Source organism: Oncorhynchus mykiss, chromosome 8, assembly GCF_057628025.1.
Source record: "Oncorhynchus mykiss isolate SJ-2025 chromosome 8, ASM5762802v1, whole genome shotgun sequence".
Taxonomy (NCBI): Eukaryota; Metazoa; Chordata; class Actinopteri; order Salmoniformes; family Salmonidae; genus Oncorhynchus; species Oncorhynchus mykiss.
Window position 1 is genome coordinate 72,216,219 of NC_143029.1, and position 16,706 is coordinate 72,232,924.

The 16,706-nt window shown below is 40.2% G+C and overlaps 3 protein-coding genes across 3 annotated transcripts in view; 2 read left to right on the plus strand and 1 right to left on the minus strand.

The window, feature by feature from the left end:
• Nucleotides 1-672: 672 nt before the first annotated feature.
• On the plus strand, nucleotides 673-10,227 carry LOC110530454 (EF-hand calcium-binding domain-containing protein 14). The gene is made up of 9 exons (XM_021613521.3): nucleotides 673-1,503; nucleotides 1,620-1,768; nucleotides 2,274-2,419; nucleotides 2,654-2,752; nucleotides 4,390-4,500; nucleotides 7,880-8,044; nucleotides 8,313-8,439; nucleotides 8,554-8,664; nucleotides 8,865-10,227. The coding sequence occupies exons 1-9, from the start codon at nucleotides 1,328-1,330 to the stop codon at nucleotides 9,041-9,043; spliced, it is 1,263 nt and encodes a 420-aa protein (XP_021469196.2). The 5' UTR covers nucleotides 673-1,327; the 3' UTR covers nucleotides 9,044-10,227.
• Nucleotides 10,228-10,523: 296 nt separating this feature from the next.
• On the minus strand, nucleotides 10,524-13,222 carry LOC110530457 (zinc finger protein 830). Its single transcript, XM_021613533.3, has one exon. It carries the CDS (start codon nucleotides 13,220-13,222, stop codon nucleotides 12,167-12,169), a length of 1,056 nt encoding a protein of 351 aa, XP_021469208.2. The 3' UTR covers nucleotides 10,524-12,166.
• Nucleotides 12,500-16,706, plus strand: part of LOC110530455 (ankyrin repeat domain-containing protein 13C) — a 30,322-nt gene continuing 26,115 nt past the window's right edge. Inside the window, exons 1-3 of the mRNA XM_021613522.3 lie at nucleotides 12,500-14,356; nucleotides 14,580-14,621; nucleotides 15,540-15,644. Coding sequence (XP_021469197.2) covers nucleotides 13,948-14,356; nucleotides 14,580-14,621; nucleotides 15,540-15,644 — 556 coding nt within the window. The 5' untranslated portion in view covers nucleotides 12,500-13,947. The remainder of the gene's footprint in view (nucleotides 14,357-14,579; nucleotides 14,622-15,539; nucleotides 15,645-16,706) is intronic.

Genomic DNA, 16,706 nt, shown 5'->3' on the forward strand with positions numbered 1-16,706 from the left:
TATGTATACTTAGTTCAAAAATATGCTGCTGATTTTTATTATTTTGCTTGTTATATCATTCTATAGATGATAATGTTAATTTATTTTAATTGAAAAGGTTCATGTATATTTAAGTTATATTTATTTTAAGTTATACATTAATGTTAATAGAATTTTCCATAAAAATGACATTTAGACTGTAAAAGATGGCCTTTAGCACATTTCTTATAGAGGGTATCAGTCTTGCATCAAATAGTGAATTCCACTGCAGAATTTTGCATGCATGTCTGCACATTGTTATATTTTCACTGCTCACTGTCAGTAAATATCGTACAGTAAATCTTGGACTACAGGAGAGTTGCAAGCCTGCAAATGTAGAGTTATTTAAAGCTTTGATTTAGTTCTGGTGGTGTGGTTACAGCAATTGCGCAGGGTTGGTGTGGCCTGTGGTGGCGGGGCCCAATGTGATATATTTTCATGGGGCCCAAAATCCCTGGCCATGGAAGTTCCAGTGTAATTAAATGTATGTTCAAAACCATATGTTTTCAAATCGTCAAATTCAATTTAAGAAATTGTTCAAGTCAGGGAATTTATTCACAGAGATGGTAGTCAATGTACAATATCTGGTATTTGTAGAGAGGATAATTTCATAATGTAAAGAAATTTAAGAACAATGAAAAATGTGCCACACCTGTTGGGGGCAGTATCAAAACATGGGAGTACAGAGAAGGGAATTCAACCAATCAGGTGCCAGTTTAGCGATGCCCTGTCAAGATGTTCACCATCAAAACAAGATTGTTTTATCCAGGTAGTGCGTCAGATCAATTTACGACTGCACAGAAATGTAAACCATTTTGGTAAGGTTTATATTATATTGGTCGTGGTACTAGAAGTGAGTTGATTTATAGTTTATACTGACTGTACACCATATTTTGCTGTGTAGAAACGTTATCTCGAAATCGCCATTTTAACTTGGTTGTGCGGCCGCTGTCAGGTAGCTAGCTCAGCTGGAACTGTAACGTTAGTTAGCTAACCGCTGGGTAACGTTAGCTCACTATTTCAGACGTTGACCTAGCTAGTACTACGAGTTTTCAAAATAGTATGCTACTATAATTGTCTAATATGCTTAGTTACCATACGTGATTGGCAGTTCGTTGTAGCTAGCCTGTTTTAAAGTTACAAAGTAAGCTAACTAGCCTAGTTGGCGGAACCAATCAGCTTATCAACACTAACGCTACTGGCTAACGTTAGCTAAAGGACGTTATTTACAACAACCAAACTGGACAAAACGTTGGATTTGGTCGGGTTTAAGTCGGGCTCAGCGGGTTCGCTGACCCCACAGAAGAAGATGAAGAAGAGGAAGGAGCTTAATGCATTGATCGGACTTGGGGACAGTAAAAGGAAGAAAACCAAGAAGGGGTCCGGCCACAGGCTCCTACGAACCGAGCCCCCAGACTCAGAATCCGAATCAAGTTCAGATGAAGAGGAATTCAGCAACCTTGGTACTGTCGCTGCTTTCGGGAAGTAAGTGATCAAACTTGTACTTAGTCTCAGTAAACCTGTAGAATTATGTTTATTAATGATGCATGAGTGTGACTGTAAAATATTAATGCAAACTATGTGTTTCTAATTAATCATAGGATAAGTTACGTGCAGTGTTGCAATGTCTGCTATCCCTTGATCCTGTTCATCATACTGGCTGCCTGTGTTATGGCTTGTGCCGGGCTGCTATGGATGCAGATTGCTCTGAAAGAAGACCTTGACTCCCTCAAAGAAAAGCTGCATACTAGTAAGCTATCAGATAAGACCTGTCATCTATTTTGTTTAACCTTATTAGCCAACTAGTCTAGCTAGCTGGCTGGCTCGCTAACTTTGTCATTTGAAACAGGCTCGCTACCATGAACAATTGTTTTATTTAACTAGGCAAGTCAGTTAAGAAACAATTCTTATTTACAATGACGGCCTAGGGACAGCCTTGTCGACATATTAGCTCGGGGATTCGATCTAGCAACCTTTCGGTTACTGGCCCAACGCTCTAACCACTAGTCTACCTACTAGCATGCTATCGGTCACCTGCCAACCTTCAGACACAGCCTTTTGGGTTAAATCAAGAATTCAGTTACAATTACAATTCAGTTACTCTTGTGGCTACACACTAACCCTAGTTTACCTTGTAATAAAGAGTAGGGTAACCTTTGCACAGCCATCACTTATTGCTGAGTTTTACAATCAAACAACCCAGTAACTGCAGTTTTAGTAAATTGTTATTCACTTGATGTATCTTCTCTCCACAGTGGAATCCAGCCAGAAAGTGTCATCACATGAAATACCAAAACTAAGTGAAGATCTGAAGATGAAACAGAGAAAGCTGGAGGATATTGAAAGTGGAGACAAGGGTCTGAACAAACTGTGGTCCAACCTTACGGAGATGAACAGAAAGGTAAAGTTGTTTTAGTGAAGGGAAAGTGTTATCCCATCCACCCCCGTTATGTACACACAAAAGTGTAATCATTCATGGCCATTCATATGCAACCTGCCACACCATGGCAGGTTGAATTGAGGTTGAGGTTAAGAATTCCAAACTTGGAAAAAGTGTGTGTCTCTAAGCTCAGAGTGAATGTGAAGTGAAATGTGTTTCCCAAGTGTAATTGAATGTTCTGCTCCATTCCATTAGATCAGTTTGCTGGACTCTGCAGTGAACCACCTAAAGGCCAACATCAAATCAGCCTCAGACTTGATCAACCTTCCAACTACAGTTGAAGAGCTCCAAAAGGTAAAACAGTTTTCAGATTAAGAAGTAGTGGACATACAGTGAGGCAAAAAAAGTATTTAGTCAGCCACCAATTGTGCAAGTTCTCCCACTTAAAAAGATGAGAGGCCTGTAATTTTCATCATAGGTACACTTCAACTATGACAGACAAAATGAGGGGGAAAAAATCCAGAAAATCACATTGTAGGATTTTTAATGAATTTATTTGCAAATTATGGTGGAAAATAAGTATTTGTTCAATAACAAAAGTTTCTCAATACTTTGTTATATACCCTTTGTCATTACCAACAGAGGTCAAATTTTGGCCCATTCCTCCATGCAGATCTCCTCTAGAGCAGTGATGTTTTGGGGCTGTTGCTGGGCAACACGGACTTTCAACTCCCTCCAAAGATTTTCTATGGGGTCGAGATCTGGAGACTGGCTAGGCCACTCCAGGACCTTGAAATGCTTCATACGAAGCCCGGGCGGTGTGTTTGGGATCATTGTCATGCTGAAAGACCCAGCCGCGTTTCATCTTCAATGCCTTGCTGATGGAAGGAGGTTTTCACTCAAAATCGCACGATACATGGCCCCATTCATTCTTTCCTTTACACGGATCAGTCGTCCTGGTCCCTTTGCAGAAAAACAACCCCAAAGCATGATGTTTCCACCCCCATGCTTCACAGTAGGTATGGTGTTCTTTGGATGCAACTCAGCATTCTTTGTCCTCCAAACACGACAAGTTGAGTTTTTACCAAAAAGTTATATTTTGGTTTCATCTGGCCATATGACATTCTCCCAATCTTCTTCTGGATCATCCAAATGCTCTCTAGCAAACTTCAGACGGCCCTGGACATGTACTGGCTTAAGCAGGGGGACACGTCTGGCACTGCAGGATTTGAGTCCCTGGCGGCGTAGTGTGTTACTGATGGTAGGCTTTGTTACTTTGGTCCCAGCTCTCTGCAGGTCATTCACTAGGTCCCCCCGTGTGGTTCTGGGATTTTTGCTCACCGTTCTTGTGATCATTTTGACCCCACGGGGTGAGATCTTGCGTGGAGCCCCAGATCGAGGGAGATTATCAGTGGTCTTGTATGTCTTCCATTTCCTAATAATTGCTCCAACAGTTGATTTCTTCAAACCAAGCTGCTTACCTATTGCAGATTCAGTCTTCCCAGCCTGGTGCAGGTCTACAATTTTGTTTCTGGTGTCTTTTGACAGCTCTTTGGTCTTGGCCATAGTGGAGTTTGGAGTGTGACTGTTTGAGGTTGTGGACAGGTGTCTTTTATACTGATAAGTTAAAAACAGGTGCCATTAATACAGGTAACGAGTAGAGGACAGAGGAGCCTCTTAAAGAAGAAGTTAAGGTCTGTGAGAGCCAGAAATCTTGCTTGTTTGTAGGTGACCAAATACTTATTTTCCACCATAATTTGCAAATAAATTCATAAAAAATCCTACAATGTGATTTTCTGGATTTTTTTTCTTCTCGTTTTGTCTGTTATAGTTGAAGTGTACCTATGATGAAAATTACAGGTCTCGTCTTTTTAAGTGGGAGAACTTGCACAATTGGTGGCTGACTAAATACTTTTTGCCCCACTGTATTTGTTTAGAATTACTGCCAATTTACCATTATTTGCGTCAAACACAAATGTTTTTTTTTGCAGAGTGTAGCTACAATCGGCAGCACGTTAACCAGTGTGCAACATGATGTCCAGACAATGCAGACAACCCTTGCGGACCAGAAGAAAGAAATGGATGATCTAAAGATGACTATGGTAAAGAAAATAGAAATACTAGCTTCCTTTACAGCCCATTTTCTTCAGCTTGTACCTGCACAGTTAGCGTTAGAGTACCAGTTAGTCGTGTCAGTGGCCAAATGCATGAGCTGCAGAATGATCTCAATGAGAGATTATACAACTTCTAGTTATGCAGCGATTTTAGTACCAAAATATTGTATTTTAATTCCATCACTTTAAATTTATATTAGGATATTGAATTTGAATGGAATATTTTTGCATTTACAATGTACAATTTAAATCATGAAATTCAGCAATTTAACTTTTATTTCCTGATTTTAAAACTGAATTTAATGAATATTGCATTCAGTGAATTTTTTACATGTACATTCAAATTCAATATTTATAAATTCAGTTTAAATATGGTAGATATTAGTCATTGTGTGAGCATCCAGTTTACAAATTATTATTTCAAGTTAATCAAAGTTTCATATATTCAACTTCTCAGATGTTTTCAAATGTAATTCTATATATTCAGATTCAAAACCAGAGACAACATCCTGGTACTTTGCCAGCCAGGAAAGGTAGAGGAGAACTGATAGAATCAAACTCTGTGGTAAATAGATGCTTCTGGCAGTTTCTGAAGCCAATGTGGCATGTTGAATTTATTTTCTAACTATGAATTTGGCTCTAGTGTTTTAACCGTTTTGGCTATAAGCTATTCTGACCCCATTCCTAAAAGCTAAGACTCTGGAACATGGGTGTGCCTTCTGTTCCCTGCTTTGATGATCACAGACTGTGTAATACACATAATTTGGCCCCCATAAGAATATAGTTGAATAGCCCTTCTAAGGATAGCCTTTCCACTCCCTATTTAATCTAGCTCTTGTGACTGACTGGGATCGAACCAGGTCTCCTGCATGTCACAAGACTGTGTTAGCCCAGTAAGCTAAAGCCTATACTGGGGTCGTTCCACAAAATTAGAGCCTTTAGCATCCCTTTGAGTAAAAATTGTGCACCAATATAGAATTTTTAAAAGCCTGTAATATACAATGAAGTGCCTTTTTAATATACCAGTAGACCACATGGAGAATTTATTTAATCACATTTTTATATCAGTAAATGCTTACTAAAGTGCTAAAATTCTGTCCCTCCGTGCACCCTCTGACTTCTAAAGTGTCCTGCACAGCCTGTGATCATTATTTGGTATTTTATTAGGATCCCCATTAGCTGTTGCAAAAGCAGCAGCTACACTTCCTGGTGTTCAAATGAAACATGACATAATACAGAACAGATAAGTGGACAAGAACAGCTCAGCGACATATATATATTTTTTAAAGGCACACGTAGCCTACATATCAATGCATACACACAAATCTAGGTCAAATAGCGAAGAGGTGTTGTGCCGTGAGGTGTTGCTTTATCTGTTTTTTTTAAACCAGGTTTGCTGTTTATTTTAGCAATATAAAATGGAACGGAGTTCCATGCAATAATGGCTCTATAATACTGTATGCGTTCTTGAATTTGTTCTGGATTTGGGGACTGTGAAAAGACCTCTGGTGGCATGTCTGGTGGGGTAAGTGTGTGTGTCAGAGCTGTGTATAAGTTGACTATGCCAACAATTTGGGAATTTTCAACACAATGTTTCTTATACAAAGAAGTGATGCAGTCAACTCTTACATCGCTCGCACTCACCAACGAGCGTCTGCGTTGCCAAGGGCTAAAATAGAAGTCAGTTCTATTTGTGACGCAGATCGCGCTGCAAGTCCTGCCTCTCCCATCTCCTCATTGGTTTTAAGAAGCAGATACCCACGTGCCATCTCCTCATTGGTTATACACACGTGAATGACTGAAAGACGAATGAGGTCAGTGGCGGTAATGCACCTAATTTATGAAAGTTGCCAATCGCAATATAAAGTTGAGAAGAAAAACCCTAGAAGGAGGAGAGATGACCGTTTTATGTGTGGATTAATTGTCGGAGTAGAGGACCTTGTACATTTCAAGTAAAATAACAACTCAATGTTTATATCCCAGGACAAATTAGCTAGCAACCACAAGCTAGCTAAATAAAGCAAAGTAGCTAGCAAGTGCAAGCTAACTAGCTAAATTGCCATAAATGTTTAAGGCTTTTCGACCTGTCCTCAAATGAATGTAATTGGTTCAGAGTTTGATATTTTAACCTGCGTGTTGTGATTGCGTTTGGTGTGGGGGGACAAAATAAATGTATGCATGATGGCGCACGTGCGCAGCCAGTTTGGGTTCCGTTAGCCAAGAGAGGCTGACATGCATAATATTTATATCAGCTCTCTGATTGCAATGAAGAGCAAGATGTGCCACTCTGTTCTGGGCCAGCTGCAGCTTAACTAGCTATTTCCTTGCAGCACTGGACCATAAGACTGGACAATAATCAAGAATAGACAAAACTAGAGCCGGTGTGTGGAGTCAAAAAAACAGAGCATCTATTTATTACAGACGGACCTCTCACCCATCTTTACAACCATTGAATCTATATGTTTTGACCATGACCGTTTACAATCTAAGGGAACACCAAGTACTTAAGTCTCTTCAACTTGGTCAACAGCCACACCATTCATTACCAGATTCAACTGAGGTCTAGAACTTAAGCAATGATTTGTACAAAATTCAATGCTCTTAGTTTTAGAGATGTTCAGGACCAGTTTATTACTGGCCACCCATTCCAAAACAGACTGCAACTCTTTGTTAAGGGTTTCAGCGACTTTATTAGTTGTGGTTGCTGATGCTTATGTGGTTGAGTCATCAGCATACATGAACAAAGATGCTTTGTTCAGTGGCAAGTCATTGGTAGCCTATTGCGGACAGTCTGAGCACTGATGGAGGGATTGTGCGTTCCTGGTGTAACTCGGGCAGTTGTTGTTGCCATCCTGTACCTGTCCCGCAGGTGTGATGTTCGGATGTACTGATCCTGTGCAGGTGTTGTTACACGTGGTCTGGCACTGCAAGGATGATCAGCTGTCCATCCTGTCTCCCTGTAGCGCTGTCTTATGCGTCTCACAGTATGGAAATGGCTATTTATTGCCCTGGCCATATCAGCAGTCCTCATACCTCCTTGCAGTATGCCTAAGGCACGTTCACGCAGATGAGCAGGGACCCTAGGTATCTTGTTGTTTTGTTTTTCAGAGTCAGTAGAAAGGCCTCTTTAGTATCCTATGTTTTCAGAACTGTACCTACTGTCTGTAAGCTGTTAGTGTCTTAATGACCTTTCCACAGGTGCATGTTCATTAATTATGGTTCATTGAACAAGCATGGGAAACAGTGTTTAAACCCTTTACAATGAAGATCTGTGAAGTTATTTGGATTTTTACGAAATATCTTTGAAAGAGGGTCCTGTTTCTTTTTTTGCTGAGTTTATGCATGTTTTTATGTTGTATTGTTACAGGACGTAACTCACCTGAGAGAGGTTGTGAGCGAGGTTAACACGACCCAGACACTGTACCACGCATGGACCGGTGACCAGATCCACAGTCTCCACACCTCTGTGTCCAACCTCACTCAGAGGGTGTCTTTTATAGAGCAGGGCTCTGCCCAAACAACACAATTCAGTGTGAGTAATGGGTTGGAAGTGGGTCATGTTTCTGTCAAGGCACACAGAAGATAAGATACAGACTCGTAGAGTGGTATGTAGCAAGAGCTGCTTGACCCTCGGTGGCTATGTGCCTAGATAAGTTCTGTTGTTATTGTTCTAATGTCGAAATGCATTTTACATTGTAACATTCATGATTCCTAGTTACACACCAACAATTGTTATAATCACTTCATGCTAAAAAAAGTAAAATAATATAAAACTAAAGGTATCTTTCAACCTATTTAAGGACCTTGTGGAGGTCGTTGAACCAGTGCCCGTCAGTGGAGATGCAACCGTACCAGTAAAGGACCCAGTTACAGAGCGAGACACCAATGCAGATGGAATTAACGCAGCAACTTCAGAAGCTACACATGGTATAATAAGATCAGACAGGAGCGCTTATTTGTCCATGACATTTTCATAAGAAATAAGTATAGTGAAGTACAATGTTACCTGTGGATGACTGTCCTGTTCTTTCTCCTCCACAGGTTCAAAGCCAACAAGACGTCCACGGTTTTTGACATCAAATCGCTCCAAGAGAGAGTCTGGAATAGAAAACTTTAAAACTGTGTCATTTCCTGGAGTTAACTCTTTGAAAGGTATTGGATAAACGTTTAGTTATGAAGTTTCATATCTGTGATCATACATCAAAATCTTAGTCATATACAGAGTATCCTGCATCTACAATTAAGGAGAAATGCAGATATGAATCTCTGATTGACAGTGTGCTTGAGCAAGGAATGCGTGCATTTTAATTTGTGGCCAATGAACAATTACCTGAAACTTCTACTTCTACTAGATCTCAATGAGCTCTTTGAGCACACAGGGACCGACCCCACCTCTCAGGGAATGTCTTACCAAGTCCTGAGGAAACTCTTTGACACCGCAACACCAGACCACCGTAGCCTGGAACGCTACGACAAAGACGGGGACCAGAGGTTCTCACTGGCTGAACTAAAAGCTGCTACAGGTCTGTGAGAAGAACTGGCTGAGGCTGCAGAGCACAGTATTGAACAGGGAGAGGTCATCTCTGTTGTTTGTGTATGTGCCTCACAGTAATGATGGCTGCACTTTTATTGAACTGAGTATTTAATAACAAGCTGAATGTGGAACAGTGGAACTGGCATGCTCCCCTACACACTTAAGCTACAGTTAGCTACCCAGATAGGTTTGTTTCTTATTATTTGGCAAAACAGTTTACAAAATGTACATTTCCGAAATCACATTTTTTGATTGATGACAAGTGAAGTTGATGTGAAATGAATGGTTGAATAGGGACATCATGACTTAACCAAAATATAACTTCAGAATCTAGTACCTACCACAAACTTTCCCATTTAGGTAAGTTCAGTTAGTCTTTGCTTATTGCTTGTTTTGTTTAGTGTCTTGAGTTATTTTCTGCATTTTATTGTAACACCGAGACTAAACGTATCCTTAACCCATTTTTTATTAAGTCTGCAAAATTCTAAGGGCTATAAACATGCTCTTTTAACTAGTTTGAGTCACCTTGAAATATTAACTCCTGAAGCATATGTAGAAATAATACAATGTTAATGGATTCATACAAGTGGAGTGTTAGCTTCAATTTGCTGTATATTAGTGTTGTGTGTAGTACAGATGAAGAGACAGAAGTAGGCACCCCTGGTTGTGATAATGTAACAGGTAGTTATAGAAGCACTGATCTCTCTCAACTTAACCTTGTTCTTTTGTGTGGGCCGTTACATTCTAAAATGCAAATGTACAAATCAGGACATGTCTACTCACTCAACACTGTTGTATTATGTAAATATGGTAGACTTTTTAATATGGCATCCTGTAAGATTGACCTGTTTGGGGGGGGGGGCTGCATAGAGGTCTGTAGAAAATCCTCAGCATAGTACTTTAATGGAAATGATTGTATTAAGTTGTGCTTTGCATGTTGCTAATAATATAACTGTCTAATGTATCGATTTTAACATAGAGGACTGTTTGAGGGTAATTTGGCTCTGCAGGATAATCAGGTGGAGTTCTGGAACAAAAAATTAGGGCAAACAGATTTAGAATTGCCATTTTGGTTTCCGACAGGAATATTGTTCCTATAAAGCTATGTGCTTTGGGGATACTGTGGGGATTTTATGAACGCGTTGTGTGAGCACTAATTAAAGTGAAAACGTGGATTACAAGGATTTGACAATCTATTTAGTTTCCATACTTTCAAATGTTAGTATTCTAGTCAAGGTTATTTATAAAGGACTGTTGTTTTTGTTTTGGAATAATGTGTATCATGTAGGCCCACCAGTATGCTCCAAGGTTCCGATAATGACGACCATACACCATAAACGGCATAAACGGTTTGTTTGTGCATTTGGTCTCAGCTGTGATTGTATATTCATTGTGCAACCACAGCAGAAACTAAGTTGGTGTGCATTTAACCATGGGGTTGATTTGTGTTGAGGGCTCCAGAAATGAGAATTGAGGATTTGGCTCCAAACATTTTTTTTAATAAGTGCTGATAGTACAGTATTTCATACGCATGGTGCTTTCTGCATGTGTGTAACATTAGAAAAACAGCATTTACCACAAGAGCAAGTTTTATATACAGTACCAGTAAAGGTTGGACACCTACTTTTTATTTTTTACTATTTTCTACAATGTAGAATAATAGTGCAAACTATGAAATAACACACAATCATGTAATAATCAAAAGTTTAAACAAATGAAGGTATATTTCATATTTGAGATTCTTCAAACTAGCCACCCTTCACCTTGATGACAGCTTTAAACACTCTTGGCATTCTCTCAACCAGCTTCATGAGGAATGCTTTTCCCAACATATGCTGGGCACTTGTTGGCTGCTTTTCCTTCACTCTGCGGTTCAACTCATCCCAAACCATATTAATTGGGTTGTGGCCAGGTCATCTGATGTATCACTCTTCTTCTTGGTCAAATAGCCCTTACACAGCCTGGAGGTGTGCTTTGCGTGAATGTCCTGTTGAAAAACAAATGATAGTCCCACTAAGCACAAACCAGATGGGATGGCGTATTGCTGCAGAATGCTGTGGTAGGCATGCTGGTTAAGTGTGACTTATTCTAAATAAATCAAGGACAGTGTCACCAGAAAAGCACCATCACACCTCCATGCTTCACGGTGGGAACTACACATGCAGAGATCATCCGATAACCTGCTCTGCGTCTCACAAAGACACGGTGGTTGGAACCAAAAATCTAATTTGGATTTATCAGACCAAAGGACAGTGCCTTAAATTCCAAAGATTGACTTACCTTCATGTCTTAAAGTAATGATGGACTGTTGTTTCTCTTTACTTATTTGAGCTGTTCTTGCCATACTATGGAATTGGTATTTTACCAAATAGGGCTATCTTCTGTATACCACCGCTGCCTTGTCACAACACAACTGATTGTCTCAAACGCATTAAAGAAAGAAGTTATACAAATTAACTTTTAACAAGGCACAGCTGTTAATTGAAATGCATTCCAGCTGATTACCTCATGAAGCTGGTTGAGAGAGTGCCAAGAGTGTGCAACGCTGACAGTCAAGGCAAAGGATGGCTACTTTGAATCTCAAATATACAAGGAGAGTGATGGAGTGCTACATCAGATGACCTGGCCTCCACAATCACCCGACCTCAACCCAATGAGTTGGACCGCAGAGTGAAGGAAAAGCAGCCAACAAGTGCTCAGAATATGTGGGAACTCCTTCAAGACTGTTGGAAAAGCATTCCTCATGAAGATGGTTGAGAGTGCAAAGCTGTCAACAAGGAATGGGTAGCTACTTTGAAGAATCTCAAATATAAAATCTATTTTGACTTGGTTACCGCATGATTCCATGTGTTATTTCATAGGTTGGATGTCTTCACTATTATTCTACAATGTAGAAAATAGTAAAAAAAAATAAAGAAAAACCCTTGAATGAATAGCTGTGTCCAAACATTTGACTGGTACTATAGACATAACTGTACAAGACAACACTTAGACATTCAAAATCCTCAACAAAGGTTTGTCATTGACAGAGGAAAGAAGCTGGCTCCTTTGCAACTTTGCAATTTTATTTACAATCTGGAGAAACATTGACCCTATTCGGTTCAAAAGGACCCAGGAATTTTAAGCAAGGGCCCCTTTAGCCCTCCAGTCTCTTGACAGCAAGTGGAGCAGCTCTTCTTCATCCTCCTCATCGCTTCCCCGGGAGTCTTCCTGGTCTTCGGTCTTCTCCTTCACAACCTTCTTCACCACATCTTGCTTATCTCTCAATACCTCAACCCTCCGGTAACATTCGATTTGCTCATCGATTTCATCAATCTGACGCTCAAAACGTCCCTCCTCGTCATCCTCGGCTACAATGGCCTCTGATTTAGTGTTCACCTGCCGCATTTCCTTTTGGAACTCTTCCCACTCCTTATCCATTTGATCTTTTGGAGCGTCAACATTGCGGACTTTGGCATCTCTCACTGGGTCGTCAAAGAAGCCTTCTGGTAGTGCTTCAGGTGTATTTTCCTTCTTCTCCACACTCTTCTCAGTTTCATCTGGTTTGAGGATAGACCCGGAATGAGAGGCAGCTGGGACAGCTGGAATGGTGCCGTTGTCAAAGAAATCAGCTGGGAGTCCTGGGGCAGGTGTCCCCTTCTGCACACCCGAGCTGGAGGCTGCCCCTAGGTCAGAAGAGTCACCAGCCTCCTCTTCGTCTTCATTATAGACTCCGGCCAGAAGACTCAGTCCAGTAGATGTTTTTTTCAAAATTCCAGTTAGTTTCTTCGGCCCAGGCGGAGCAGGTTTCGCAAAGAAAACATCAGGCAACCCTGACGACGTAGATGCCTGCTCGTTACCTGCCACAGGTTTAGACTTTTTCCCATTCGTGTCTTCAGAATCCAATGCTTTCCTTTTCAGCGGGGGCTGGGGTCCGTGACCTGTTGAACTTTGTTTAGACCCCTTGAGCTCGGCAACCTTCTCCTTATGCTGTTTTCCAAGAACGTGAGTCTGCCACAATATTTCATTCTTTACCCGCTCGTTGCAGAGTACGCAGCTAAGATGATCGAGACTGTTGTACTTGGCATAAGGGGATTCGACACGCTTCTTATCTATCGTTTGCTTTTGTTTCTCTCTCATCAACCGACGCAGTTCATCTTGATGAATCACTTTCTTCTGCTTATTCTTTGGAGGCATTATTTATTTGCGTTCCAAAACAAAATTTCTGAAAGCTTGGCAAACAACAAAAATATGGCGCGTGTAGATGACGTATGTTAATTCGAAAAAATTGCCAGAATCATGTTTGAGAACAAATTCTGTAAATTATATCTTATGCTGGTGCTTTTAAATTGTATATATATCATCATGAGTTTACTACAATATATTTTGTGTGCGTTAAATATTTATTTGGTGTTTCTAAAAAATAAAAGATGCTGTTCAACTAATTATCGCGATATCTAAGGAATGTGGTTTTGATGCTTTTTATTCTCGCGAGATACTAAGCGGAAGATGGTAGATGGTCTTTTCACCACTGAGGAATTAAGAACGCTTTTCAATCGGAAGGTTTCTAATCTTGCGAGCAGACGTTAGCAAGCAAACTACCGCACTGCAAGATGCAATTGGGACATTTTGAAACGAGTTTTATCAAGGATGTCGCCGAATAATTTGGTATTTTCATTCTTAATCGTGTGTTAACGATCTTGAGAGTATCTTTTCCAGTTGTTTTGTTTTTACGTGTGTGTTGTTTCTGTTGTAACACCCACATCCATTATATGGTTGAAAAACTGCAATCTAGCTAGCTAGGTTAGGCAAATAGATAGCTATTAAGGTAGCTATTGCAGCTGTCATTGACAACCATAGTCAACATAATACAATATTCATCTGAAGTAGCTAGTCTCCTTGCTGGCTAGCAACGTTAAATCATGACCGGGGAAAAGATTCGCACATTGCGGAAAGACCATAACAACAAGCCTAGTAAGGATGGGTCTATAACGTTAATGGAAACATTTGATGAATCTACAAATGGAACAATAACCTCTCCAACCCCCAACGGTACCGCCATCACGTACAAATCAAACAAGAACCATAACAAGACGGTGAAACCTATGGCACTGCAGCAGCAGCTATCGAATATCAATGCAAACAATATCAATGCCAATCAATCAGTTGGTACTATCATCGATGACTATAACAAGAATCCCATCATTCTAACCAATGGTAATGAGGACTTGAATTTGGAATTCCCTGTTCACGAATGTGTGTTCAGAGGAGATGTGCGTCGCTTGTCCTCACTCATTCGGACCCAGAACATCTCCCAGAAAGATGTGCATGGTGAGTGTGCATGGTAACCCGAATTTAGTACATGGAATAGGAAACCGTATAGGTTATCACTTCTAGTTTTGTATCCATTGCATTTTAGCTGGCACTTTTTTTGACTAACATAGTCAGTACTTGCTTACTAGCTGTGTTGAGTTAAACATAAACATTGTCCATGTACACCTGCACTAGCTGTGACATCAATAATCTCATAACTGGTCATTCTCTCTCTTTCTAGGAAACACACCTCTTCACGTAGCTGTGATGATGGGTCACAAAGGTAAGGGCTTTGACTTCTGGTAATCAAGAATATCTGATATGGAGAATAACAGATACATAGACCTATTTGAACAGGACCGAGACATGCAAACAACTGTTTCCCATTTGGAGCAGACTGACTTGTACTTCTGTACTACTTTCCTCTAAACTACTACATGACACCAGAGTTTGACAGGATTTTTTGGCCCATACTCTCATCTCTGGCCTAATGCCACATTCAAAACAACTGGGAACTCTGAAATCTACGACTTAAATGTGTTCAAGACAACTAGGAGCTAGGAAAAAAACAAGCTCAGACTGGGTAAAAATGTATTTGAACGTCATCCAACTCGGAATTTCAAGTCGGATACTCTGGCATCTTTTTAGAGGTCTGACCTGAAGATCACTGACGTCATGATTTGACCTATTTTTTTCTGAGTTCCCAGTTAGCTCGAAAGCACCATAAGCCTAAGACCAGGAAATGACACAGAAGATGTGCCATGTTGCAGGGCATTATGCCCCACCTCTGGCATGTCTCCAAGTCATCCTACCAGCCATGTTTTTTTGCCATTCACATAACATAATCAACATGTTCTCCAGCTCTCCTCTAGTAAATCCTCCATGTGGATTTCTTCTGGGATAAATTCCTGTCCTACTGTACTGAGATCATCCTGTCTGATCTCTGCAGACTGCAGTGTGTTACATAGTCTAGTAGTGGCTGGTCCCATATCGAACGCCCTTCTGGTCAGTAGACGTCTTGTTACTTGACCCAATATACTGTTATCGTCATTAACTACAGAAATGAGTGTTCAATGTCCAAGTATAAAGACCATGGAGACGGGTGATTGACTTAGATTTGAAAAAAAAAACAATTCATCTAAAAGTAGCTTGATGATGTTTGATCAATTGTGATGTTTGTGTGTTTGTTTGTTTGCTGCAGAGTGTGCCCTCCTACTCCTGGCCCATAATGCCCCTGTGAAGGTGAAGAATGCCCAGGGCTGGAGCCCCCTGGCAGAGGCCATCAGCTATGGAGACCGACAGATGAGTAAGGATCTGGGGTATTTTCTATCCAAAGCTGGCTATATATTGACATCACTTTCATATATGTGCAATCGCTAGACCTACCTAGTATTAAGCCATTAGACTACATCTGAGCCACTTCAATATTTGTATCTATTAGGCCTATATGCTACTATTACCTGAATGCTCACGCATTAAACTTTAGTCTAACCAATAACCTAAAAATAACCTATTAGGTCAATGGAAATGTGGCTTAACTTGTAGCCTAGGCTACTTAATGTTTATTTAATTGTAGAATATCTATTGGCATTCTTTATTCTCAATTTCTACCTGCCATAGGCTACAATTCATGATTTGTTGAGCAATTCCGAAAACCATTGTCATTATATCCTATTTTTAGGTCACGTTGATATAGCGAAGGTGGCATTGAGCGACTTTAATTATTTTTCACAGTTGACACAAACTGAAGAAATGCAGAATGTACATAACCAACATTGCATACACAATACACTTAAAATACATAACGCATGGCAAACCTAATTATACAAACACTTAAATACATAATAGGCTACAGAACCTTTTTGATGGGAAAACAGTGTAAAAAATATACAGTACCAGTCAAAAGTTTAGACACACCTACTCATTCAAGGGGCTTTCTTTATTTTTTTACATTGTAGAATAATAGTGAAGACATCAACTATAAAATAACACATATGGAATCATGTAGTAACCAAAAAAGTGTTAAACAAATATATTTATTATTTGAGATTCTTCAAAGTAGCCACCCTTTGCCTTGATGACAGCTTTTCACACTCTTGGCATTCTGTCAACCAGCTTCACTTGGAATGCTTTCCCAAAAGTATTGACGGAGTTCCCACATATGCTGAGCACATGTTGGCTGCTTTTTCTTCACTCTGCTGTCCAACTCATCCCGAACCATCTCAGTTGGGTTGAGATCGGGTCATCTGATGCAGCACTCCACCACACTCCTTCTTGGTCAAGTAGTTCATACACAGCCTTGAGGTGTGTTTTGGGTCATTGTCCTGGTGAAAAACAAATGATAGTCCCACTAAGCACAAACCAGATT